We start from the raw sequence: 26,755 nt of genomic DNA on the forward strand, positions 1-26,755 counted from the left end.
GCTTACAAACTCTCTTCAGAAGTCACTTTGAATGGGTTGTCAGTCTGGAAACCATGATTATGTGTTGGGCCCTGCTGGCTTCAAGGTCCACTAAGGAACCAATTATCATCTTCTTATGCCCTGCTTCTGTTTCTAGATGAAGTTCATTGCAGGACTGCGGTGATAACAAATTCATCATCTGATGACTATTTAGGACTGTGTCTGTCCTGACCTTCCATGCGAACTACATATCTCTTCTCAGTTTAAGGCAAATTCTCCACGGAAAAAAAGAGACAAACACAAAACTGTGTACATTTTTAACCATTAGCAGAGTAAGATGAATGGACCTGACAATAGAAAGGACCCCCAGGAGGGTAACTGGTCATGCCAGAGAACAGATAGGCCAAAACCAACTTCCAGGAAGCACAGGTTAATGTCTGTCGGTTTGCAAGCCTCCAATCTTTTAAACTGCCCTTTACTTGCTGATGCTTGTGTCACATGTCAGTTTGCAAAATACGGGCCTATGTTGCTTGTCCTGGGCACTTAATGCACTAGATAATTCCTCATCTCACTGATACAGAAATAAGCAGAAATAAGAAAAGGTTCTTGGCTTCTCAAACATCATCAGTTTAGAATCAAAATTGTATAAAATAGTTGTGCATGAACACAAGACATCACCTTTGGTGACCCAAAACCATGTGCCCAAGAGTGGCAAAATTCCCATTGGTTTTACATCTGACTACCAGAGCTATGAAGAGCCATGATGCAGTTGTGACAGAGAAGGAAAGAAAGTGAACATCACTTTTCAACATTAAATAGTATTGCAATGAGACGTCCCCTTCTAAAAAAAAATGCTGTGCCCAAATGTGAAATATTCACACTTTCTGTGAAGAAATTGCTTATTTGTGCAATGAGTTTACATTTACGTGATGCACACTGTTTTATTTACAGTCTTCTCCTTTGAGATATGATGTGGTCACTGCTGCCATGTAAAACTTAACACTTCTCAGTACACATGGATAAAGCTAGGAAGATAAAGCTAGTAGGACAGGAAAATAACACACCTGAACTGCAATGAAGCAGAAAAAAAAGTATTTCAGCCATCTGAAAGAAGTTCAAGTTTTTTCCTTCTTGGTTGCATTGATTAGAAATATTAACCCTATATTAATATCATCAGCTCTAGATGCTTAGCTAAGATGCCTAAATCAGTACTCCAAATACTTGAGTGTCTGATATAGCCAGTGGAAGAAAGATAACTAACTCAGGACTCCAATTGGACTTCATGTGGGAAGATACCCTATAAGAATTTCCATATCTATTATGAAATGAGTCTACCATCCCTTTAACCTGGACATTTGAGTTTCTTGAGTTTGGTCTTCAGCAGTTACATTTAATGAATGTATTAATACATTATTAATCAGTAAATTAATTTGCATTGCTAAACAATGTAGCAGAGAACATGGAGAGAACACTGTTTTGCTCTATACTGATTAAAATTTTTATAGACTCGACTGGTAAACCAGATGTTGCTGTTATTGTTACTATTCCATAGGATATAGCTGGGAAATGGCAGTTTGTAAAAGTACAGGAAAAACTAAAATCAGAAACTGAAAAAATATTGAATTTCAGATATTCCTGAAAACTCAATTTGGCGCACTGAGATAAAGGGCCACTTAAACCAGATTCTGATTGCAAGCCATCACTTAAAGTATGTAGTGATGCTGGTGATTAGGTAAATCTAGGTAAATCATTATTTCAACTTGACTGTCAGAAGTTGAATAAAGGTATTTGGATGTGATATGTGTCTGGATGCATTTAGTTACATATTTTTACAGCAAATCCATTTTTGTTTTTGAGTCAATAGTTCTCACTTTTTAATTTTGTGATATATGACTGGGAAGTTACAAGTGCAGATATGACATTAATTACTGCTGGATACTGCCTTGGCCATCAGTTGTGGAATACAATGTAGTATACCAAACTTGGACATGGGTCATGCTTATTAATCCCTCTTCGAATGGCAGTCATGGAAAGGTGGTAATTCCTAAGTAGGATACTAAAAAAGTCCAACTAATAAAGCAACATATTAGATCTTTCAAAGATTTTAATCAAATACTACATCTTTTATATAAAAAGCATGTATTATATGAATACATTGTTTATATATTATATATAATATATATGTAATATATAAATTATTACTATACATATAACTTATCATTGAAATAATTTAACTGCTGTTCTTTCACGGAATATACATATTTTTTTACTAGAAACATCACTGTTGATTCAAAAATTCACAGTTACTTAAATATTAGGCTGAAACTGTTCTATTTAGTCACACAGCTGCTGGCTACTGAGTATTGTAAAGAACTGTATTATTCTAGCAGTAATTTCCTTCAGGGAGCACCTGAAGCAAAGTAAATCAACTACCTTAAGCTACCTTCGCAGCCCTAACAAGCAGAAGTAGGGCAGGGTTGTCTTGAATTATCTTTGTCCACTCTTACTTTATCTTTAGGAACCAAGTACGCATCAACAGCACTGGAGACACTGGCATAAACTCAGAACACAAACTGCAAGGAATCAGCATGAAACCTGATTTATATGCATATTAAAAATTGTACAACTGCACATTTGTGTCTCCCACCTTGTTTCCAGGTAGAAGATGTACAGTCCTTCAGGGAGGCAAAAATCAGAGGGCTGTGCAAAGTAAGCACTCTTAGTGCTTCTCTAGCACATTTTAATATAGAATCAAAGTCCTCATGTACGCATACTCCCAGCTACATTATTAAAAGCGAACGTCCTCCAAGTCTCCTCTGTGGGATGACAAGAAAATCTGTAGATGTCTAGAAGGAATACTTCTAACACAAAACTGATCCACTTCCTGCTTCACAGGTCTGGTATTGTATGCATTCCACTTGTGAATTTAAACAATCCTGTCTACTAGCTTCTGAAAGGACAGGTAAGCAGTAGGTTTCAGGGCATTTTAAGGTTTTGCCATAGTTGGTGCTGTGCAAGCCCTTCCTCACCCCATTGACAGCCTGCATTTTGGTTAACAAAGCTTTTGCTCCCTTCTTTGCAAACTTTCAGGCAGTTCAGGCTAGCTTAGCTTAGGCATGTGTTCATCCATCTCCAGGAAAGCAGGGCTCCATCAAGTGTAACAGTTACTCTCTATAGTAAAAGCCGTTTCTGTGAGCCATTCTTCCTACATCATGTGCAGCCAGACATCAGACATCTTGGTGTTTTTCTGCTGGACTAGCTCCGCTATGTCAATGTCTTCCCTGTACTAGGAAGCCCAAAGCTGCACTCGCTACCCTCTGGATATTTTTCACTATTCTTTCCTCCAAAATCAGAGCTCGTATTTTCTGAGCCAAAACACATTATATGTGCTTCACCTGCGGAGATGTATGAAATGGGTTTTAAGAGAGAAAGTGCTCCATAAAAACCATCAGTCAGTCAGTTTATTTGCTAGAAGTAGTCAACAATTTTAAAGACAGGGAACATCAGAACCAAAAATAAGTAATTAGACTCTGATTGCAGCAGTGATGATCATTAAAGAGAACAGTAGTGGATGACTAGGAAATGTGTGAATCAAGTCTGAGTCGGGGACTATCACTTATAAGAATATCAAACGTATCTCCTCCAATGTGTTTTCACCTCTTTCTATGAAGCAAGTTGGAAATAGAAAATCACATGGATATTCGGGTATTTATGAAAATGATCCCCCACAAACATATAAATGGCAGAAAGTCTTGCTAAATACAGTTTGGGGGTTTTATGACACAAATTTAATAGGTTTAAAACCAATTTTTATTCTACTTAAATTACTTTTAATATCAAGATCAACATCAAAAGTCAGTTGGGAAAATACTTTCATTATCATCAGTTATCAGCTTCCTGAAAACTGATGTTAATTTGCAAGGCCAATGTTTTCAACATTTTTGTTATCCTACATCCTAAAGTGGCAGGTTCAAAAGTGATGAAGAATAATAAGGACAGTGGAAAAGGTCATTTAAGGATAAAACTTCTTACTGCTGAAGGGGCTTGGGGTAGAGACATGTTTAAAGCATCTGAATCAAAATCTAAGACAGATTAAGCTGACTGAGGAATAAACAATAAGGCTTGGTGCTACGATTTTTTTGTCCAATTATCAGACTTCGGGGCCAAACACTGACTTATGAAGGCTACAATGGTTTTATTTTTCTTTGAGTTATATCACTATATTCCCCACATTAGCATTTCAGCAGAGAAAAATGCCTTTCTCCTTCTAAAAGCTATAAATTGTTTTCAGATAGAGGAACATGGAAGCCTCCTCTTTCTGCCTGAGAAGAGCTGATACTGACAGTAGAGTGGGGTAGCAGCATAGAAGAGCTTGTTCTTGGACCAATTTCCATAGCCCCTGGGAATGTACTGTAAAGAATTTCAGTAAATAATTATGCTTGCACAAACAGATTCAAGCTGCTACAAATCACTTCACTTCTTGTTCTCGAACAAGAACTATTTAACTTCCCCACTACATGCTTTTGGCAGGCTGTGGAAGGGAGAGGCAGAGACAGCTGTACTGCAGATTCACTGTTTCTAAAGGTTTTAGCAGTTTCCAGTGTTCTGGTGCCAGAATCACTGCGTACTTCAGACCGCACCTCAATATGATTTGCTCCAGACATTTTGTACTAAACATGATATCTGGGTAGATGAAAAGATGAAGAGTTGGAATTCAGAATGGGAGTGGATCTTGAGATATTCATGACACACTCTCAAACACATTGAGGTAGAGCAGTGAACTGCTGAGGACAAGAGAAGAGGAGAGAAGAGGAGGAGAGGGAAATGAAGGGGAGAACAGCGTGAGTATATTTTCTCCATACCAGAATCATTCACAGGAAATCATACTTCTTTTAAGGACTGATGAACTTTTTTTTAATCACTGATAACCCTTGAACTAAATCAATATTGCCAACACTATTTAAGAAGGGGGGAGATATTAAACCTGAGTGTCACAAAATCTCGGTAGCATCTAAGTATGAAATTGTAATCTATTTTGTCCCTAATCTAGCCTCCTGTTCTTACAGCACCCTTCTTTTTCTCATCAGTGTGCTCAGCAAGAATGTTACTTCGTCACTTATGCCAATACAGTGGCTTGAAATATTTAAATCCTTTTCAGCTGTAGTATAAAGAAAACAGTTAATTTGCCCAGAACTGGGGGAGAGAAAAACAAAAAAGAAATAAGAATAGGACTGATCACACTTCACCTAAAAGAGGATGAAAAAGACCTGGGGATGTGCTTATAATGCTGTTGAGACCACTACCACTCCTTTAACTATACAATGTTAGCTAACAGAGAGAGGATCTTCAGGGCTGGCATTGTCTTCTCCCATTTTGTTCTGAATACATCCCAATCTTTCTTCATTTGCCATAAATTTAGTTGGAAAGCACCTTTGTGTCTCAGCATTTGCTATTCAATTTCAGGTGTCACAGGAATTCTCTCAGGCAAAGGGAGTAATAGTGAATAATAACATTAACAAGGAGGAAAGGAAGGTTTGTTCAGAGAGAATCTTTACAATCCTGTATACTATATATCACTGGAAAAAGCAGACAAGTCTATGGATACAAACACTTTTAGTAAAGTCCAAAAGAGAAGCCACAATTAAAGATCAATTGTTCAATTTTAAACCATTCATTAAAATTACTCTTTAAGTTCTACCCCTGAAGGTTGAGGATCTTACGTGGATGCCCAAGAAAACCAGTTCAGCTTCTTCTTTCAGACACTTTAGAAATCAGGAGAAAAGAGGCATGACAGTAAGAGTTGAGTTTTGGAAGCAAAAACGATATTGCCTCACAATTTGATTCCAGAAGGAAGGTGGGAACAAATCAACTTACTTCCTCACACATCTTTCGCAAATCTACCTCTTTAATCTCCAATTTATTCCTCTGCAGCATGCTCATGAAAAGCTTTAAATTGTATAAGAAGGTATTATGATTAAGTACTACATGGATTTGATCTTTCAATCCGGAAGAATGTAGGTAATTTCTTATTTACACAAGTACAGATGACTTTGCAGGTACGGCTTACTTGAGTAATGATTATTGCTTTGAGAACAATGTCTATACTATTAGATTCCTAATCATGGAATGCTATTGCTCAGCTATAAATTATTATTATAACTTAAATTGCACATATGCTAGGTATAGTTTATGGTAATTTTCTTAAAAATTGATATCATAGACTTTTTATAAAGAAGAAATACAAGGAATATTTTCTGTTATACCTTAGAAGTGTGAATGTAGGTCAAGTTCCATGCCAAAAAGTATGTTGGAAACTGCTTTAATCATATGCTGGAATATGAAAACAAGAAATGTTTGGTTTCACCAAAATACATATTCCACATTATAACTTCTTCACATAGCATGTTGGTTTGTTTGGTTTTAGCCATGAAGAGTTACAAGACTAACTCAGAAGTGCTTTGGATTATACTTAGAGATGATTGATTCGACTTACTTGAACTCTAACAGGCTGATGTCTTGATTCTCCGAGCAAACATGTACACCCACTACTCACCTCACTCTTTCCTCCAGGTCCATTTGTTTACCAGCTGAGCAGGTCTGTCCACTCCACAACACTAGGATCTGTCTCCCCATCTGCCAGCACAGCAACAGGAAACAGGCTTCAAGCATATTTGCTTTTTTGCCAGTCCAACTCCATGACAAATGGCACTGGCAGTTAAGAGACAAGTGGATGCTGCTTTTGCCTTGTCTTTATTGTTGCTCTTCTTCTTTAAGTGGACCTAGATTTGTCATCAAAGACGCTTTACCAGTTTAGCATCAGGCACCCCACCAAGCCACTTGACTATGAAGCACAGTCCCTATGACAAGAGGGCAGAACCAGCCTCTGAGGTGTGCATGAGGTCTCCCAAGGATGAGAGTGCCTGTTTTCCTAATTGCATGCACAAACCCAGTCTCCTAAATGCACTGAACCAGTGCTGACAATCTCAGTACCTATTGCTCAGCCAGACATGCCTTGCAATCACCCATGCTCAAGAGTACATTTAATCTTCATGGTGATTCCACTTGAGTCATAGACCTCATCTCACTCAGAGCTGCTGTTCAAACTGGCTTCCAGAGATTTATATAATTTAACAGACTGGCTGATTTTTTTCTCCATTTTAAAACATTAGGTCCTGAATTTCATCAATATAGTAAGTCACCATTCTTCAAATCAAGTAAAACATATTTAATCTGTAAAAACTGTTTCGTCTCAACTACATGGCAGTTAGTATTCCATGTGGGAAAAAAACCCAATCCCTCCAAAGCAAAGTATTGTTAAGAACATACCTTTACATAAACTATTCTTTCCTTCTGACAAGATATTCATTACATGTTCAAAAACATTTCCCTGCACTGCAAAACCATTCTAAGCCAAACAGAATTGAGGCATTGCTGGAAGCTGATGATAAATGCCTATGGTCTGAAGTATCTAAATGAGCCTCGTCTAGCTTTCATCAAGTTATTTATTTACTAGAACCAACTAATATTAATGCATGAAGGAGCATACACTTTGGTTAAATATCAGAATGAAGTAGAGAATACATCAGGTTGTTTTTTCTCTGAGATGACAATCTAACAAAACCCAGTGTTACAAGCTGACCTTGGGCAGGAGCCAAGCACCCACACAGCTGCTCACTGATTCCAAAGGAGAAACTGGGACTGACAGGAAGATACAAAGGAAGGCAGGAAGACACAAAGCTCAAGATAACAACAATTTAACAGCTGAAGCAAAAGCTGTGCACTCAGCATGCTAACAGTTACTTGAGAAGACAAACACCATAACCATGAATGCCCCCACTTGTTTCTCTTCCCGGTCTCTTGACCACCCTTAGTCTACCTACTGGGGATATGGGAGCAGAGCAGGCAAAAGGAAAAGCCTTGATCCCATGCAAGCACTGCTCAATGATTACCAGTCCACTGCTGCGTTACCAACACTGCTTTAGGCACAAATCCGAACCACAGAATCATTCGGGCTGCTGTGAAGAAAATTAGCTCCATCCCAGACAGACCCAGTGCATACAGACATGTTGCAGAAGAATATATTTACTTCTTAAATCTGCATCAAAATATTGACTGTGCTAGCTACCTTAAATACTGGGCACTTTAAAGTCAGTCAAGCAGCTGCTGTAACATTAAACAATCATTCACCATGCATCCAAACTGCATGGTTGGATGAGATTCCAACCATCTTTTAAAACTAATGTCGTCTATTAACAGTAAACCAATGAAGATTGTCCATATTGATGCTATGTGTAAGGAATAAACAAATGTTATAATTTAAAAGGAAGGAAAAGATCCCAGATAATCTTCATCACAAAGTCAGACATCAAAATATGGTACTGATGTCATGATGCTGAGGTAAAAGGGAAATACTACAACAGTAGAAATGAACCTATGCCTTCCCAGAGTTAGAACCCATTGGGCTACTAACAAAAAAAACACATGGTGCCAAAGCGCAGTCTAGGATATGCTTTTTCATTTATTTCCTCTGAAAACATTTTGTGAGGGGATTAATAGGACCTATTTGATTTTTGATGAATTGTTTATCTGAAGAATCAATTTATATAAGAAGGGGACGGGGATGAGAAAACTGATGAAAAAATGAACGATTTAGGTAAGAACAACTTCCTAGATTGATGAAAGATGAATTTTAAATGAAATTAGTTTTCAAGTTTATCTGATAATTTGGTATTGAAAGCTGGTGTTCTGGAAAGGAATATTTTCATTTCTTCATTATTTTAATCAACAGGTGATTAATTTTATACACTTCGGGGTTGTGATGATCAGGTTTAATTTAGTAGAAGTTTGACAAAAAGAACAAAATACCGTGATGCTCAGCAATTAAGAGGAGTGGGGAGTAAGAGTGAAGTTGGCTTTGTATTCTACTATTTTTAATTAAAATTTGTGATCCAGAAAATAGTACAGTTGTAGTTATGTATTATCATATCAATAGGGTTCTAATTTTCTATGCTTGTTTACTAAATGATCTGTTGAATGCAAAACAGTGGTTTGATTCATTTTTTGCCTTGTGTCTCACACAAAAACTGATCTGAAGCACAAATTTCTTTGTTATTATTTGAAAGAGAAGCTTGCTTTCATATATTTGTTGTAAAAAAATAAGTATCCAGATGAAAATTAACTACTAACTGCCTGGGGCAAAGTGTTGTTTGTTCTACAAGCTGCTAGATAGTCACTTGCAAAAAAAACTTTTTACTCAGTTTTGTGTTTTGATTCTTTTTAAACTATGACATAGTGGTACTCAAAGATAGCTTGAGGACTTCGCAGCCCACACATGCAGTAAAAAAGCCAAGATACAAAACATGAGATTTAATTTGGTTACACCCTCCTTAGTTCATGCAGCAAGAACACTGGCAATCACGGTATAAACCCCCAACCGTCTCAGTTGACATGATCTGGGGTTAGAACAGGACAGTGCAACCCCAATACGAATATTAAAAATATGGGGACGGGTGTATTTACTTACTGCACATGAAAGTAAGACCATAGCTGAGAAGACATCTTTAAGTTAGGCATCCAGATTTACTTCTTACTCTGATTTATTTAATTCTGGTTTGCTAGGACAGCCTCTAGAAACAAATCTGTGCAATGGATGCTTGCCAAAAGGAGGCAGCGAAGCATCGCTGACCTGCTTTCCCAAACCCCTGTTGACTTCCCTTACAGTTAACAATCCCTCCTTAGTATCAGTCAGTGCATATATAGTCCCTGATCAAATGAGCACATCCTAAGAGTTCTGATTAGTCTTGATATCAGCTCTGACCTTTACAAAGGGAAGCTAAAAATTCCTCCTGTGGGGGGGAACCTCAAGGAGAAGTGAGTAGCCTCTTGTGGCTGGAATGAAGAATATTAATGCCTGATGATCCAAACCGCAGTTCTCATCAACTGTTCCCTTGCTCCCAGAAATTGAATTAACAGCAAAATTAGTAAAGTCACCCAGTGGACTTGGATCTGCAGTGGAGGAGTGGAAGGTTCATGTATATTCTAAGCACATCTGAATGTCAACAGTCACTTAGGTATATCTCTTAAGTCTTTACTGACCTTACCAGCAGTCACATTATTCAGCAAAATCTGAGTTATTCATATTGTGATCCTGCCTCCCCATATTCCCTTTAGAGTAACACTGGCCCAAATATATTTTATCCTACCCTTTAACTGATTTCTATATTACTTTTCCACAGTGAACATGGGCATTTACTGCACAGTGAAGACTTTAAGTGAACATTTCATTTACCTGCACAATGTTACTCCATATACAGCAAGTCAGAGCTGCCTCCAGGCATTCACTGCACAGCAGTGAAGTTATGGGGTTATGGGGCAGCTAGCTGCTTCACAGTATGTGCCATCCTGTGTGGATATATCTACTTGCCAAGATGGTCTCCGATGTTTTGGGTTTTTATAAGCTGGCAAACTTTTTTGAGCATAAGGGATTTTCAGAACTGATACCTATCAAAGATGCTCATAGCAAGTTACTTGTTCAGTGTATGAAACATAAAATTTAGCACAAGGTACAGTGAGCGATACTTGACATACAGATGCGCAGTATTTGTGTGATGTAGCAGTACATCCTCTGCTATTAACAAACTCTGATAATGTATTTAGGAATAATATAAAAATCACATTAGATATTAAAGAATGTTGTCTTTTCAGAGTGACCAAAGTGTGGCTAAACCTTCCCTTGAACGCTGTTACAAGTTCCAAAGCTTCAGGAAAGCTGGCGTTCTGGAAACAGTGCTCAGACTACCTGTTAACAGCTATCATCAGACCATCTCTTATGATTCCATCAAGTATAACATTAATTTAAATTACCAAGATACGTAACATGAGTAGTTCCGAGTTCCAGATCAATGGCTGAAATGACTTTAACTGAACATGTATTAATAACTATTAAAAACAATGTTAGATGCATATTACTCTGCTGATTTTATGGACTGAAAGTGCAGATGCTTTAACGAACACTAGAAGGTAAATAATTTATACTTTGTCTGGAGAAAAACATTGACTAGTAGTTGAAATTATCTAAATACATGCGATAGCTTTCAAAGACCTGCAGGCACAGGTTGTGTCATAGATTTGTGACAAGATTATCATACTCTGAATTACCCAGTCTTTACAGATGGAATTTCTAGTCAATCAATTTCATTGAAGAGTTTTGTAAGCTCCAAAGTTTTTAAAAATCATCTAATGCCAGCCAAAAAGTCATACTCAACAGTCAAAAAAAAATAAAAATGAACTGACAGCTCCTCCTTCCATGTGCCATTCACATCACATGCATTTCATGGCTTGATTTCCTGGTGTTTTTAAAACCAATAACCAGGTGATTAGGATGGACAGATTCTAAAATTCATTACTCAGTACCAATTAGATATAGTATGTAACCTTTGTAACTCAAAATCCTTAAGAACTAACTTCTGAAGGGTTCACTGTACCTAGAAATATACTTGACGTATTGGGATTGCATGGCAAGGTTTTGGGACAACGTAAGGGGGCTACAGAACTGGTTTCTGTGAAAAAGTGCTAGAAGTTTCCCCCGTGTCTGATAGAGCCAAGCTGGACAGGGCTTGGAGCAACCTGGTCTAGTGGACGGTGTCCCTGCCCGTGGCAGGGGGTTGGAACTGGATGAGCTTTAAAGTCCGTTCCAACCCAAACCCTTTTGTGATTCTATAAAAACATTACTGTTATTGAAAAGAAATTAGAGATCCATCACTGAATATTTTTGCTTCCATCAGTTGTGTGACAACACTGTTTTATGAACACCACTCTCTCTCTTTTTATGAAAGGCGCGTGGCCAGATTTACATTTGAGGATTATTGTTACAAGTGGTTTGTTTATTTAATCCACTTATATCTAGAACAGTGGTCAAAACAAATAATGTGCAATAAAACTGCAGACAACTGAAACAGGTTATCTGTCTTTGCCCACTGCCCCTGGACAGTTTTAGGGGAGCTCCCTTCCATACTATATCTTTACGCACCCTGACAGCAAATTCCATCTGTGTTGCACATGTGTCTGATAGTTCATTAAATCTTCCCCTTAAAAAAATCAAATCATTATACAGAAGGAAGTTCTGATCTTTGCCCTTACAGCCTCCACATCCCTTCTACCATAAAACGTCAGGCAAAATGCATTCACATCTTTTCAACTCTTTATGAGTCCATCTCAAAAATGAGAATGGATTTGCCCTAGGGAATATACAGGGAGGTATTTGGTTTTCTCCTCTTGCTTCTCTGCCAGAATCAAAGGATAAGAATCTTGTGGAACACAAGTATTTTCATTTAAATCAGCTGAAATGTTTGCTTGGGGCAAAAGGAAGATGGAAAGAAAGAAAACATAACTTTGTAACCATTAAACACCAGTGCCAGAAAGTAACTATAGTCCTCTTTAAAACTGACAGCAGAGCAATTTTCCTCTGATATATACAGTTTGTGTGTTATTAAAAGCATTTACATCTTTATATTCTGAATTACAGTGAGATTTTTCATAACTGTTCATTTCTTTCTGCAATCAGAGTTATTAAAGAAAAGCATGGCATACCCTGATTTGTAAGTACAAATTACAGGCTCTACTTGTAAATAATATTTTTCTTCTTGGGAAGCAGAGTACTGTCTTAAATGTATGAATTGTGATAAAATGCCAATCATGCCACTGAAATTCCACTGAAAAGGCTCGGAAAAATTCTCAGCATTGTGCTTATCCTTGTGGCTCTGCGAAAATGAGACATTTGCCAATGGATTCTTTTCACTCCTACAAGCAGACTTAGAACAATTGTTGCAGTTTCTCATAATTATGAGACGATTTTGTTTATAGTTGAGTTGACAATTCAGTCGTATCTTCTCTGGTTTTACATTTATCGCCTTTTATTCTCTTACTCATGCAATTTTCATGTAGCTGCTACGTGCACCCATGCCATCTAGGCACTCCTTACAAGGGCAGTAAGTGACAGGACAAGTAGGAACAGTAGATTTAGATTGGATACTGGGAAGAAGTTATTCACTGTGAGGGTTCTGAGACATTGGAACCAGTTGCCTAGAAAAGCTGTGGCTGCCCCACCCATGGTAGTGTTCAAGGTCAGGTTGGAAGGGGCTTGGAGCAACCTGCTCTAGTGGAAGGTGTCCCTGCCCATGTCAGGGGGTTGGAACTGGATGAGCTTTAAGGTCCCTTCCAACCCAAACCATTCTGTGAGTCTATGATCTTTTGGGGGATGCATTCCTACCCCAACACTACACAGTGTATATGATATGTATATGAATCTTGAGCAATCCAAAGGGACACTTGCATGTGCACCCACATCAGAAAAATATGGACAAACATCCATACTGAAGGAGTATATGCAGGGACACGACTGGCCTAGAAAGCCTGACCTCACTTCACCGAATTCTGAACCTGAGTCATGTTTGAAATTCCAGTACTTACTTCAATCTCTAGGACTTTCTAGTTTGCTTCCTTCTTCCTTTTCTAGATTTGGTCAGAAGAATTAAAAGGAACTTTTATGCCATAACTTTGTGGACAGAATCCTCACTCATTACACTTTTTTTCTTGATATGTCTGGTTTTGTGATGTGTTTGTAATGCTGGTTGTGCTGTTTCAGAATGTCAAAAGTGGCTTACATAGTCCCCACTATTTTCAACTGTATTTTGCAGGACTCAACTGTATAAATCAGATATACTCTCCCGAGTGAAGTAAACTGTTATATCTACGTCTGTCTTCACCAAGAGTGGCTTAGGTCTTGATTCACTAGACAGGGTTACTTACAATGAGACATGTAATATAGTGAACTGTCTGCTGTATTTCTAAGTTAATACCCAAGATCTAAACTCTTCAAGAAAGTAACAGAGGAGCTCCCTCTCTAGGCACTTTCGAACACAATGATTCCAGTCTTTCACTTGACTTCTCCCAATAGTCTTCAAAAGAAATAAAAATACTGATTTTCCATAGAATAAAAGCTCTTACTACCAACTGCTTCCGTTCCAGAGGAAAATAGTTAAAAGTAGGAAATTAATTTTCTTTCTGCAAGATAATGTCTCCTCTGTCAACTCAATAATGCTCAGTATTAATATGCATGGTCAGTCTATTCTGGGTTTCCATCAGAAAGATTCCTTGATATTATAGCAGATTTTGCTTTATGAGATGATCATCAGTGTCTTGCACTTACAAGAATAGAAGCTTTTTTGCCCTTTATAAAACAACCCCTCAAGATATACACACGACATCACATGATGAAAACTACATTGTTTGTGTTTGGCCTTGGATAGGGCTCTTGTTAGGTTTCTAGATCTTCTTCTAAATAAACATTTTCTGTTATATGTGTTTCTAGTATTAATGATGTATTTTGGTTGCTCCTTGATGGAGATATAAATCCATTATTAAATATTTTTAGTAGCAGTAGTAGCTAGATGTCTTCAGGGTTTAGGAGTTCAAACCGAAAACACTTCAGCAAACACTTGACGATACATAAGGCGATTGAGGGAGCTGCCTGAGGACTGGAGGAAACCAGATGTCACTCCTATCTTTAATAAGGGCAAGAAAGAGGACCCATGGAACTACAGGCCTGCCAGCCTCACCTTGGTCCCTTTTGACATTGTCTCCCATAAGATCCCCACAGAGATAAGATCCCAAGTTGATCAAGTATGGGCTGCATGAGCAGTGAGGTGGAATACAAACCAGCTGAAGGACTGGGCCCAGACAGTGGCATAAAGTCTAGCTGGAGAAGAGCTCCACTATGAGGAGGGGCTGATGTGCCAGAAGGTCCTGTTGTTATCCAAAGGGATCTCAACAGGCTGGAGGAATGGGCTGACAGGAATCTGTCAGGCAATGTGCACACACTGAAACACAGGAGCTTCCATCTGAACCCCAGGGAAAACTTTTTCATCAAGAGGCTGACCAAGCACTGGCACAAGTTGCCCAGGGAGGCCATATCTCCTTCGAGAGAGACTACAACCAGAGAGGTTGTTGAATACCCTCTGGACATGGTCCCAGGCAGCCTGCTCTAGATGACCCTGGCTTGAGCAAGGCAAGATGACCTCCAGCAGTCTCTTACAACCTCAACCATTCCAAATAAATCAGAATCTAATATACACAGAAAAATTACAAGCGAAAGGGTGGATTTATTTATGCACAGAAAACATAAGGAAAATAAATAAATAAAACCCAGGTTCGATTGTTGGGTTTTTTTTTTTTTTTTTAAGAAAGAGGTGAGAGAGGAGATGAGAAGCTTTTGCTATGAGATCCATACCAAAAGCTGCTACATACAAGTGGTGAAATTGCCAATCATGTAAAACAGACAAAAACATAGTGTTAGGAAAACAAACCAGGATGCACAGTCAGATCCCAGAGTGGCAACAAAACCATTTACATTCTAATAAAAACTGAGGAAGATGTTAAATAGAAGCTAACAAGGCTAGACAGCTTCAAACCTGCAAGGCAACCTTTGTCTGAGAAGGTGTCTGAGCATTGTTATTGCTGATTTCCAGTAACCCTTGGAACACCAAGGAAATTCCAAAAGCCTGAAGAAAGGCATAGTGTGCAGATACTGACAGAAATGACCTGTGCAATTACAAGCTGCTCCAAGGAAGCAGACAAAACAATAGAACCTGATTGATAAAAATATAAAGGAGGTAAATGTAAGTAGTGCAAATCCATATGGGTTTGTAAAAACAGATCTTGTCAAAGTATTCTGGTGTGGGTTTTTTTTCTGAGGCAACACATTTGGATCCCATCAAATTTGCATATATATATGCATTTCTATCTGTTTCTGCACCCACTGTAATAGTATGCAGTTTCAATTCTGAAGGCATTTGACTGGCAGTGTATGTATACTGTTTGACCCAAGATATTGAATTATTATAAATGTGACATACTAAATATATCAAAAAGTAACCATAACAAAGAAAATCAGTGGTTTCTAGGGAGAACCACTTGAAATCTGATTGTCAACCCTTCATTATTTAACATCATTATTGTCTGAACCGCACAAAAATGCATACTCTTTGAAGCTGAAGATGCATGAAGTTTACATGTCACAAGCTTGGGACATGTAGGTCAGCTGGTAAAAGGAAAGACTGAGCATTTCAATGTGGCCATGTGTGAAGTTATCTAGGTAGGATGAAGAGCACAGCTCCAGACTGAGACATGTAATGCTGGCAGGAAATGAGTCAAAGCGTGACAGGTACATGAGCCAGAAAAGGAGGACAAAAAAAACTGTACCCCTTTGGTAAATGAGACAGAGCATCTGTTGACAACTCACGCCGAGAAGGGTGAAGTACTCAACAACTTTCTTCCTCAAGCTTTCACTGGCATTTGCATTTCCTGTATCTCTGAAGCCCCTAAATCTCAAGGCAAACTCACATTGGGACCATGATGCGCTCACAGCATTGCTTTGATGCAGTTTTTTCCATTATGCATAACACATATGCACTGTACTGACCTAAAGTCTGAAAGTGTATTTTCTGTGTAATTATGAACACAGTTACTAAAAGCATTCCTTATAATGATATTCTAATAATTATTTTGGAAAAAAATGAATCTTAACTTCATTCACAATATCTGATTATCTGATTTCACATGCCAGGATTATGGCACGGCAATTAAGCAGTGAAGGAATTTCAGTTGAGTTATTACCTGTGTACCTAGCTTTCACATTCGGATGAATTAACCAGGAGTCAATGAAGACAATTTCCCAGAGTTTCAGGCGCAGCAAATTACTCGATATGGTGATGAATCAATGAAAATCCAAGAGAGGCAGTGGAGTCAGTTTATTGCTGGAGGAAAGGTTGGAGAGAGGGCAGAGAGCAGGAAGCAAGGTGATTAATAAAAAGAGAAAGGAGGTATGTGAGAAATGGCAAATAATTGAAGAGCTGAAACAAATGGGAGTGTGATCTGGTGGTGTGTTTGTGGCTAGAACTGTAATGGATACTATCTCTTATTTATAGGAAATTTCACTATCATTTCTAACAGCTTGGTGGTATCAGGGAAGAAGCAAGTAGGATATTCATCACGTAGCTGATGGTATGCTCAGTAGTATAAGTTTTTTGGATATAAAATTGAAGGAAAGCACATTAAGAGAGTACACCATGCTGAAGCTTGGGAGCATGGAGTCAGCATAGCCTGCCCTGTGCAAGATATGCTTCTGACTCCATTTCTTCCAGAAGCTCATTCTTCTAATGCAATGCTAATGCTGTGAACTGGGCATGTTTATGCCTCTGACTCCATTCCTCAGCAGAAAGAAAATATGATACTGTCATCGTATGGGAGACAATCTCCCTTCTGTTCTTCCGCCTTCACCCTTTTTTATTTCATGGTCCAGAACAGTGGTGGGAGGCCATTAGTTTTCATCTTTAATTATGTTTTTGAATTAATTTACTTCCTTCTTTTCATTTTTCCTCATATTTTTTAAAGATACTGAAATTTTTAACTGCATTCAGGGAAAAGAAGAGAATATGTACAAGTCTCTTCTGTGTGCTACTGACAATCTAGGCAGGATCTGAAGATCATAGTAAGGCATCAGAGTTTGAAACCTGGCTCTACAGGGTGGACATGAAAGATTTCTGCTTTCTTGTTTGTTGGTTTGGTTTTCCTATATAGGGCTTTTCTCCAACCACAGCATTGCTACTATTCCCATAAATGGGAGTAAAATCACATCCCAGTTTAATTGCATTTCAAGAACTTTACACCAGTAACATTTAAACCCAGTATATAAGACATGAAAACCTAAAAAACAGTGCAACTCCCTTGCTGGCTGTGCTGCATCCCACTGCATTAGGCCCATATACATTTTATCTTCCATTTATTATGGCAGTAATTCTTTCTTTTCCTTTCTGGCAACCTTCAATTACAGATCTTCTACTGCCCCTTACTGAAATGGACCCTGGCAGTCTCCTCAGCTCATCTGCTGATCTTCTGTATTCTTTCCCTCTAAATTTCTCTCTAAATTTAGAAGGAAGCAGGTTTTCACTGGCTTCACAATAAATATGTATTTATCAGTTTAAGTACACAAGATGATTGAGCAAGTTGTGGCTGCCCCATCCCTGGCAGTGTTCAAAGTCAGGTTGGAAGGGCTTGAAGCAACCTGGTCTAGCTAAAGTTGTCCCTACCCATGGGCAGGGAATCAGAACTGCATGAGCTTTAGGGTCCCTTTCAAACCAAACCAATCTGTGATTCTATGAATCAATCAGAGACACAGCCAAGGCTTTATCAACATGTAAGTGATAAAAAAGTGGACAGTGGTACACCTCTACATTTGATGCCAAAAATGCACATATGCAGATAATTCCTGTATCATAGAAACAGAGGAAGTAGAGCCAAATGCAGCACGTGCCTGGCTAATTTCCTTAAGCAAAGGTTACAAAATATTAAATGATATAGCAGTTTTACAAAATCAAACAGAATGTTTATGTTCTATGTAGGCAGATACCTAAACAGGGCATTCAGTTTCTACAAGAAAATGCTTCTTTCCCTTTAAGCTGGGACTTCAAGGAGTTGAAAGAAATAAATCATAAATGTTCATTCTAACATATCACATTCATCTGTGGGATGGCAAATCCTTTAGCTAGAATTCTTCAAATGCTTCCTAGCTACTAGAAAGTATTGTTAGCTGCTTATTTTATCTACACATTTAAAGTTGTAACCCAGCCTGAGCTTTTACTGATACAAGTGCAAAACAGGCAGCAAAGTTCCTAGCTATGTTGAGTCAATCTTAGGCATATTTAAAACATATTTTTGGAGTGTGGACACAGATGAAAATAAAATATTTGCTAAATATTTTAGATGCTTATAAATATTAACATCAAATTATGAACTCTAAGTGTGAATAAATCTTTCAGTCCCTCAGTAGGCTTAGCATGACCACTTCAGTTAAACATCTGAAAGAAACACCTCTACAGGAGATTGTAAAGCTGAAAAATCTCTATAGACTTTTTTAGGCAGAGGCAAGAGGTAAATGTGAATGTCAATATCCTTTCCTGCTCTGAATTACCAGTTGTTCAAGCTTAAGGAACAAACAGGAAATGGCTGGCTACTACAGCAGTGCATGAATACTGAGATAATTTCTCAGGTCCCAACTTTGTGAAGTTGCTTATAAAGTTGCACACCTATCAAAGCATAGATGGGCCTGTGTTCTTTGTAAATGTTACACATTGGGAATGTTTTTCATTTTATCTGTGGTATCTCCAAAGCCAGAACTGAAAATGGCTCAAAATAATTGATTCCTGATTACTGCAATTTCCTACATCACCAAATCTAGAGATTTAGCATGTTCAGCAATTAGCTGGTCATCTCAGATTATTTACCTATGCAACATCAATAAAGTAGCTGTACAAATTAAGTGTAATACAGATAAAATCAATATTGGTTCAAAGGATGAAGTCTGAAGAATCTTTTAATCATTTCTAATGTCTCATACATAATGGATATGGACCGAGTCATGAACTTCTCACTGACCAAAAATTTAACCACACAAGTCTTAAAATCAGTGGCACAACTTCTGTTTCCTTCAGCGAGAGAAGATTCCAGCTACCAGACTGTACTCTTTGTCCCATGGATCTTCCTGATCTTTTAAAGAAGCATTCCATGTTCATGGGGATTTTGGAAATTATGCCCTGATCAAACTACTTCTTTCTAAACACTGCTAGAGTTTCACATTTATTTTTTATATTTCTAAAGATGAACAAAATGAGAAAGCCAGAGTTTGATCTGACGAAGAAGATCGACGTTGCTTGAGACATTTTCTGTCTCAAGTGACTGAAACACATTTGCAAGTCCAAATCCTTTTGCATGACCAAGCATGATCTGTATTGAGGAAACGCAGACATGAGCAGTGACACACCTCAGGATTTAACCTGTTATCTTATGTCTGACCAATGAGTCAAATTGCTCAGAGGCAGATCAGCTTCTGCATGTGTAGAAAAAGCTACTGTAGTAAACACCCACAGTCTGCGCATGGTTTGTTATTGCCCTGAGCATTACAAGTATTATGAAGTCATAAATATTACTGTAATTACTAAACATTGAACATGAGATCTGATGCTTTGTAAGATTTAGAGATCCAAGCTGAAATTCCTAAAGAACTTCAATAAGGAAAACCTGCTGTCTGTCACAGATCTATAGTGATGTGAATTATCCAAGTAGAGCTACAGTCTCTAATGTCTTATTACTATATTATATACATAATTTCCTGTCACAACTGCATCCACTGAAATAACCTTTCACATGTGTTTAAAGGACCTGCGTTGAAAAATGAGATACAATCAGAAAATATTTCTCATCTCCTTGCAAAGGAAAAGCCAATATTCACAGAGACAAGTTTTCAACTCATAATCTTTAACTTCACTTTCAAACATGCTTGCAGACTGGACCTCTCTGAAGCACTTGTGTGTCTAATTCCATGTTATTGCACCAGAGTTTAAAAAACCAAATGAACTAAGCACGCAAACAAAGTGAAAGTAACCCAAGCAAAGCACATTCATTTAATGACATCTGCAACTGATTCAATGCCTACTGACCACATCAAACTTGGAATCAAGTTTTCTGCATATAGACAAATGTCTGCAATCAGGCTGTGGGTAATGTTGCATGCACAGAAGTGAAGGACTCTGAAACTCTGGCTTTTCAGCACCAATGCAGGCTCTAGTTGCTGCCACCAATTTGGACATGACAGCAGACTATTTATTACCATTTTATTCCCATGTAAAGTAATGTACTGTTCTAAGAAAAGCATATTCATTTGAAAAGTCACTCCAAGTAACTCAGTTGCGTGTTGTTAAATAACAGTCCATTGACAAACTGTGGGTTTTTAGCTGAATGTTGGTTTTACTATACAGTGATGCGCAGCACCTTAAATAACAGTACTATTATATAATGATAGTCTAATTTATAACTCCAGTGTTTTAAAAGAACAAAAAAGAAATCATATGTTTAATGTTATGAATTCCTATGGTCTTGACGGAAACGTAGGCTTTCGGCTTAAAAGTTTAGTGTATCTGTAAATGCTCTGACACCCAGGGGTAAGTAATATGATTAAACATTAAACCTCCATGAAAATGTCTTGGTATTCTGTGAGATCCGTGAGTTTACATCTAACCAGGACCTAACCTGGGAAATGTGAATCAGATGTAACAGAAAAACAACTGGAATTGCACTAAATACACAAAATACTGTTATGCCAAAAAATTATCTGGAAGAGACTTATTCCTGAATGTGAGTCTAACAGAATATATGGCATCCCCACACACTCAACATTCAAGCACTAGGAACTGGAAGAACAGATTCTCTAGTCCTATATAGTCCAGAATTCCTGAAAAGAAGGTTCTTGTTCAATGCCTTGCTCTTTCAAAAGGGCCATTACACTTTTTAATTGTTTTCTCACCCAAGCTATTAGGGAAGGTCTGGGCGCCAGGCAGACGAAGCTAAAAGATGCATAGTTTTGCTTATACACAACTCTTCATGATTTACTATACCTGCCCCTCCTCATTGATTTCTGCATCGATTATTGTCAAATAGGGTTAAACTTCAACTGCAGCAGTACTATGTGACCTACTGCAAAAGCATGAAAAGTATCTGAACTAAAAGTTTTAATAGGTCTGTACTGATCAGGTTTGCACTGCATATAAACAGACACAACCCAAAATTAGTCCTAGCTGTGAGAGACAATTACTTTCAAGTGAGTTGCTTTCATAGAGAACAGATGATCCTATGATGAATCCCTTGAATATTCTCATTAAGAAGACAAGGTCACTGCTTTGTGTGTTTTTTATAAGAATACAAGTGAAAGTCACTCTACTCATTGTCATATTCTGATCATTCCATCTTTAAGCCATGTAAAAGACTACAAAGCACTAAATTTGTATTTTCTGTGTTACTTTTTATCTTGTGATGACCTCTCCTGGTTGAGCTGTTCATTAGCCTTGATTCCAGAAGTTAAGACTACCGTGATCCCTCTATGCTTATTTAAAAAAAATAGCAGAATGTAAAGAATTTATTGCCAAGGCATGAAAAACATGATTGTGAATAAAATATAAAGATCTGAGTATCAGTGTGTGTGATACTATGCTGTATGTTTACTGTAGTACAAGATGGGCTTTCAACACCCACTTCATCTTGAGATAAAACTGAATGAGATTCAAAGCTTTCAACATGATCACTTCTGAATCAGCATTGCTGAGAGACATCATTTTAATGACAGAGATAGATTTACTGACTTCACAAACTAAACAAATAGTGGAGATGAAATATATTCACCTAAGTGACATACAGTTCTATTCTTTCCAAAACCTGTATGTTTCTCTAAGTCAGCACAAGCAGGCTATAAGCAAACACTGAATAGTGAGCTCGTATGTAGGGATTTGTAGTTCCCTGTACACTATGAGTCTTGCACGCTTCCTAAAACCACTGTGAAGAATAAATTTGCTGTTGATAATTACTTCAAAGTCAAAAGATAAAGTAGCAGTGGAGGAGAAAAGAAAAACGTGGCTGGAAATCAGTTTTACATTAAAGTTGCATTTCACTCCATTTCTAATTATTTCAGAAGCATTTCGAATACGACATTCAAAATCAACAGGGAAAAAGAGATAAAACACTATTCTCTTGTCAAAGGACAGCAAAAAAATCACCAATGCCATTCACAATCAATTACAGACGAAGTGAGAAACAGTCCCAGAAAATCCAGAACAGAGACCAGTTTGTATGCCAAAGCGTGCAATGGGATAACCACTTCAGTGTTGCACCAAAACCCTGAGACACAGCACTTGAGTTCCTACTGTGGAACCACTTTCCAAGCACACACAGATCTTTACAAGAATTTTAAGTAAGTACTGCAATGTGAATATTCCTTTTGTCATTTTAAGGCTGACGTGTACTTCCAGCTATATTTCTGTTTCCAGTAAACAGATCTTGCTCCATTTGACTTTCAGAAGTGAGTCAGAAATGAAATGCTACATGCTACATAAGCACTGTAGTGCATAAGCTCTTGGAAGATGAATTAATAGAAAGAAATCTTTGGATATCTGAAAAAAAAAAAACACTGTCAAGATGGAAATGTATATGAGTAAACTGCAATTAAGATACTATATATATATCTCCTTTATTCCTGGGATTTCTGGTTATGGTGATGTTACTACAGTCATTAACTTCTCAGCTAACTTCTTCCAAAAGTTAAAGATTTTTTAGTTGAGTAATCAGATAGCCCACTGTAGGTCGTCTTCAAGTTAAACTACAGCCATTAGTTATGGAAAGTCAAAACAAACAAACAAAAGCTCAGAAATCCTATTATAAAAAAAGCAGAGCAGGGAACTTTGTTTTCCAAGAACAGATTTCAGACAACTTAAATCATAAATCTTTTTTTCCTCCCTGTATATTCCTTTTATGCAGAGCCTGAGAGATGACCATGAAGAAATAAGATTCAGAAGAAAAATTAGACAGCTGGTCAAAACTAAACAGTAAACCTCAGGATCAATATTTCTCCTAAACCAAAGGTAGAAAAATAACTGAACATGCTGTAGCCTCCTGAGAGCTATCCTGAGACCTAGATACAATGCAGACACTGCTGCACATTTTCTGTTGATACACAAACATATATCTAAGTGTAAGCAAATCCTGGGACAATAACACTGTTTTATTTTTCAATAGATATCAGATGATAACAGATAGAAACCCACTGAGAAAGTACAGCAGGGCTCCAGCTTCCCAATCATTACATTGTTCATTCCTGCCCCAAGGAATCAAATAAATAAATAAATAGAATGATCCATATAGATCTCTATGCAGTATATACATTACATTCTAAGACAATTCCCTGCTTGATCAGTAGAACCAGCCCCCATTCACATACACATAATCCCAACACATCTATCTGTAACATCTCAGGACATTTCTTTATAAACAGCAGAGGAAGTCGACAGTAGTGTCTATTTTTAATGATTGTATAAAAATGCACTGTTTCATCTCAGTATGCATGTCAAAAACACTTGGCAAATGCCAAATGCTTTACACGGTCTGAAGAGAAACAACTAAATACTTAACACTGACATCTACCTGCAAATGTTTTGCTGGAAACTACAGCTCAGTGCAATGTTAAAGATCTGATCTAACACGCATGGAAACCAATGAGTATGCTGTCATTTTGACTCTGACAGCAGAACTGGGTCCTGCATAGGTGCTCCTCCTGTCTGAAGTTCAGCATTTCAGCAGATGCTTGATCATTTCTCAACTATTTCTGCCTCCCTAGGGGCACAATTGCTGGTCTCCTCTAAAATACCTTTGCTCGTTTTATTATGGGAAGCAAAACTTCACTCTCAAGGAAAGCTGTCCTGGCTCCATTCCCTGTCATTAATTCACCATCGTTCTTTGCTCTTCAAATGAGACGCTATTTTCTCTTGCTGCTCCTTGAAAACACACTAGTTATGGAAACAGCTCACATGTCCTCTTTTCCTTCACACAACTGTGGAAGTACTTCCAAATGTAAATTGCATACCCTCTGAGGAAGGTGGGAGAAACCAAACCAAATCAACCAACCAACCAAAACCCACCCCCAAACTTTGAACAGCTTTTATCTGATTCCTTTCCCCCCTGACTCCATTGCAGAACCACGACTATATCATAGATCAGTATAGTTTCAACTTTCCAAACCAGCTACCACTAAAAACATCTATGCTAAGGAAGATCTGATGGGGAGTACTGCAAACAGCATCAAACCTCAGTGCACACATACACATACAAATACACAGCAAAATCAAACACAAAATTCACCAGCAGAGAGAAAACAATCAACCTCCCAGAGTTGTGGGAATTTCCCTCTGGATTATTGCAGAGCTGAAATTGTAATGCTTCTTAGCAAAGGGTACTTACGAGACGCAGGCAGAGCAGTCCTGGCTCTGCAGCTAATGCTGCTGAAAATCCAGAGGAAGAGAGCTGCCCTGCAGCCAGCTCGGGTAACCACAACCATCCTTCACTTCCTGGCTCCCTGTACTCCCAATGCCAGCCGCAGAAGACCTGCTGTTCTCCACTTTGCCCCCTTCTCTCTCTCTCTCTCGCTCCTTCTCTTTCTCGGAGGAGGTGGTGAAGAGGTAAAGGGGGCAGGGCTTTACCTTGGGGTAGAAGCCAACCCCCCTCTTCGTCTGCTATCTCTGGGTTTGCAGCGGCAGGATAAGTCCTGGTACTTTTCTTTCCCTTATTTCTCTGTGTTTGTGTGTGTGTGTGTCTGTGCCTCCTTCTCAGAGGAAATGTTAAAAAAAAAAAATAATAAAATAAAATAAAAAAAAAAAAAAAAAAAAAGCCACGAAGTGTCAAAAAAGAAGGATTGTAGAAGAGAAAAAAAGAAAAATGGAAAAGCAATCCCCAAAAAGACAGGGGAGAGGGAGGGAAAGGGAGATGGAAATTAAGGGAAAGAAGAAAGGCGGAAAAAGCTGCTGGTGCTGCTAACGCTGCTGTTGATGCTACCACTGCAGCTGAGCCCTTCTTCCTGTACAGAGCAGCGCTGCTGAGAGAAGCTTGCAATAACCTCCCAGCTCAGATATATATACACAGTGTACGCGCACACACAGCCGGGGAGCCAAACACACAGGAGAGGGGAGAGGGGGAGAGAGGGAGGGAGAGACACTCCCGCAGCAGAGAAGCAGGTTCAGAGCCTCTCTCCTCATGTATTCATCATCTTCCAGCAGAAGGAAACGCTGCCACCAGCAGCAGAAACCTTCCCCCCCGGCCAAAAAAAAAAAAAGGCAGCAGAAGGGAAAATCCTCCCCTTCCCTTCGCTTCCTCCAGCTCCTCCCTCTTCCTCTGCGCCCCTCGGGCCTCCAGGACCCTGCTCGTCCTCCCTTGCCTGGTTCAGAGGCAGAGCCAGGGACAGCGGCGGGGACCGTGAACGGGGCCGGGTTCCCAGCCGCGGGGAGGCCGGGCCGCTGGCGCTGGTCGCGGTGCTGACGATGGGCGCGGAGGTTTGCCCGCAGCCCCCGGGGCTCTCTCCCCGCACACTGTGGTGGTAGCGGCCCCCCGAGCTCCTGCCCGCCGGATCCGAGCGAGGCGGCCAGCAGGCAAGTCCTCCGAACGCTCCTAGTACTGGGGGGGTGAGCACCATCCCCGCCTGCAAAGAGCTGGGGCTGCAGGAGCCGCTAACGCTGGTGCTTCCATTAGGTAATTAATTCTCAGGCCGAGAGGGAGCCAGGAAGCGAGCTGCATTAAGGTATCATTATGGTTTTCACCTACAAGATGTGACTGAGACAACCTGGCCATCTCCTAGCCTTATGTTTTAGGGATTTCAAGAGTCTGGATGCTCTTTTCCATTCCTCTGCATCCCTACTGCCATTGCGCTTAAACAGACTGAACCAGAAGTTATTGCTCACCAGATAACGGTAGAATAACGAGGGTGGGGAGTTATTCATGGATTATTTATTCTACAATCAATAAGGCGAAGAAAAATGAAAACAATTATTTCTCAGGTGTTACATAGAGAAAGAAGGCTGAGAAATGGAAAGGTATAATTTCTTTAGAGGAGCCCCAAAGCAGGGATAAATTACTTTCAGTGACTAAATACACATGCTGTTAACAAGTACCTGCTGTTATTTAGTGAGTGAGATGAAGTGGTTAAGACTGTATGTAAGATGAAACTTTTCAGAAGGGATATTCGGATCCTCAATCCTATTGCTCTTCTGAGGGAGCACAGTGCCTATCTTTCAGGTCACTTTGAAAACTCATCCATACGTAATATGTGAAATCCCAGGAGAGCTGTGGCCTAGAGGTT

The 26,755-nt window shown here is 38.8% G+C and overlaps 1 protein-coding gene across 1 annotated transcript in view; it reads right to left on the reverse strand.

Annotated features, from left to right (window-relative positions):
- Positions 1-25,918, reverse strand: part of CNTNAP2 (contactin associated protein 2) — a gene marked incomplete at its 3' end in the record, with an annotated part of 1,031,819 nt that extends 1,005,901 nt beyond the window's left edge. Inside the window, exon 1 of the mRNA XM_080639583.1 lies at positions 24,868-25,918. Within this exon, the coding sequence (XP_080495709.1) occupies positions 24,868-24,964 (97 nt within the window). The 5' untranslated portion in view covers positions 24,965-25,918. The remainder of the gene's footprint in view (positions 1-24,867) is intronic.
- Positions 25,919-26,755: the final 837 nt, after the last annotated feature.

The sequence above is a fragment of the Psittacula echo genome, assembly GCF_963264785.1.
Source record: "Psittacula echo genome assembly, chromosome: 2".
Classification (NCBI taxonomy): Eukaryota; Metazoa; Chordata; class Aves; order Psittaciformes; family Psittacidae; genus Psittacula; species Psittacula echo.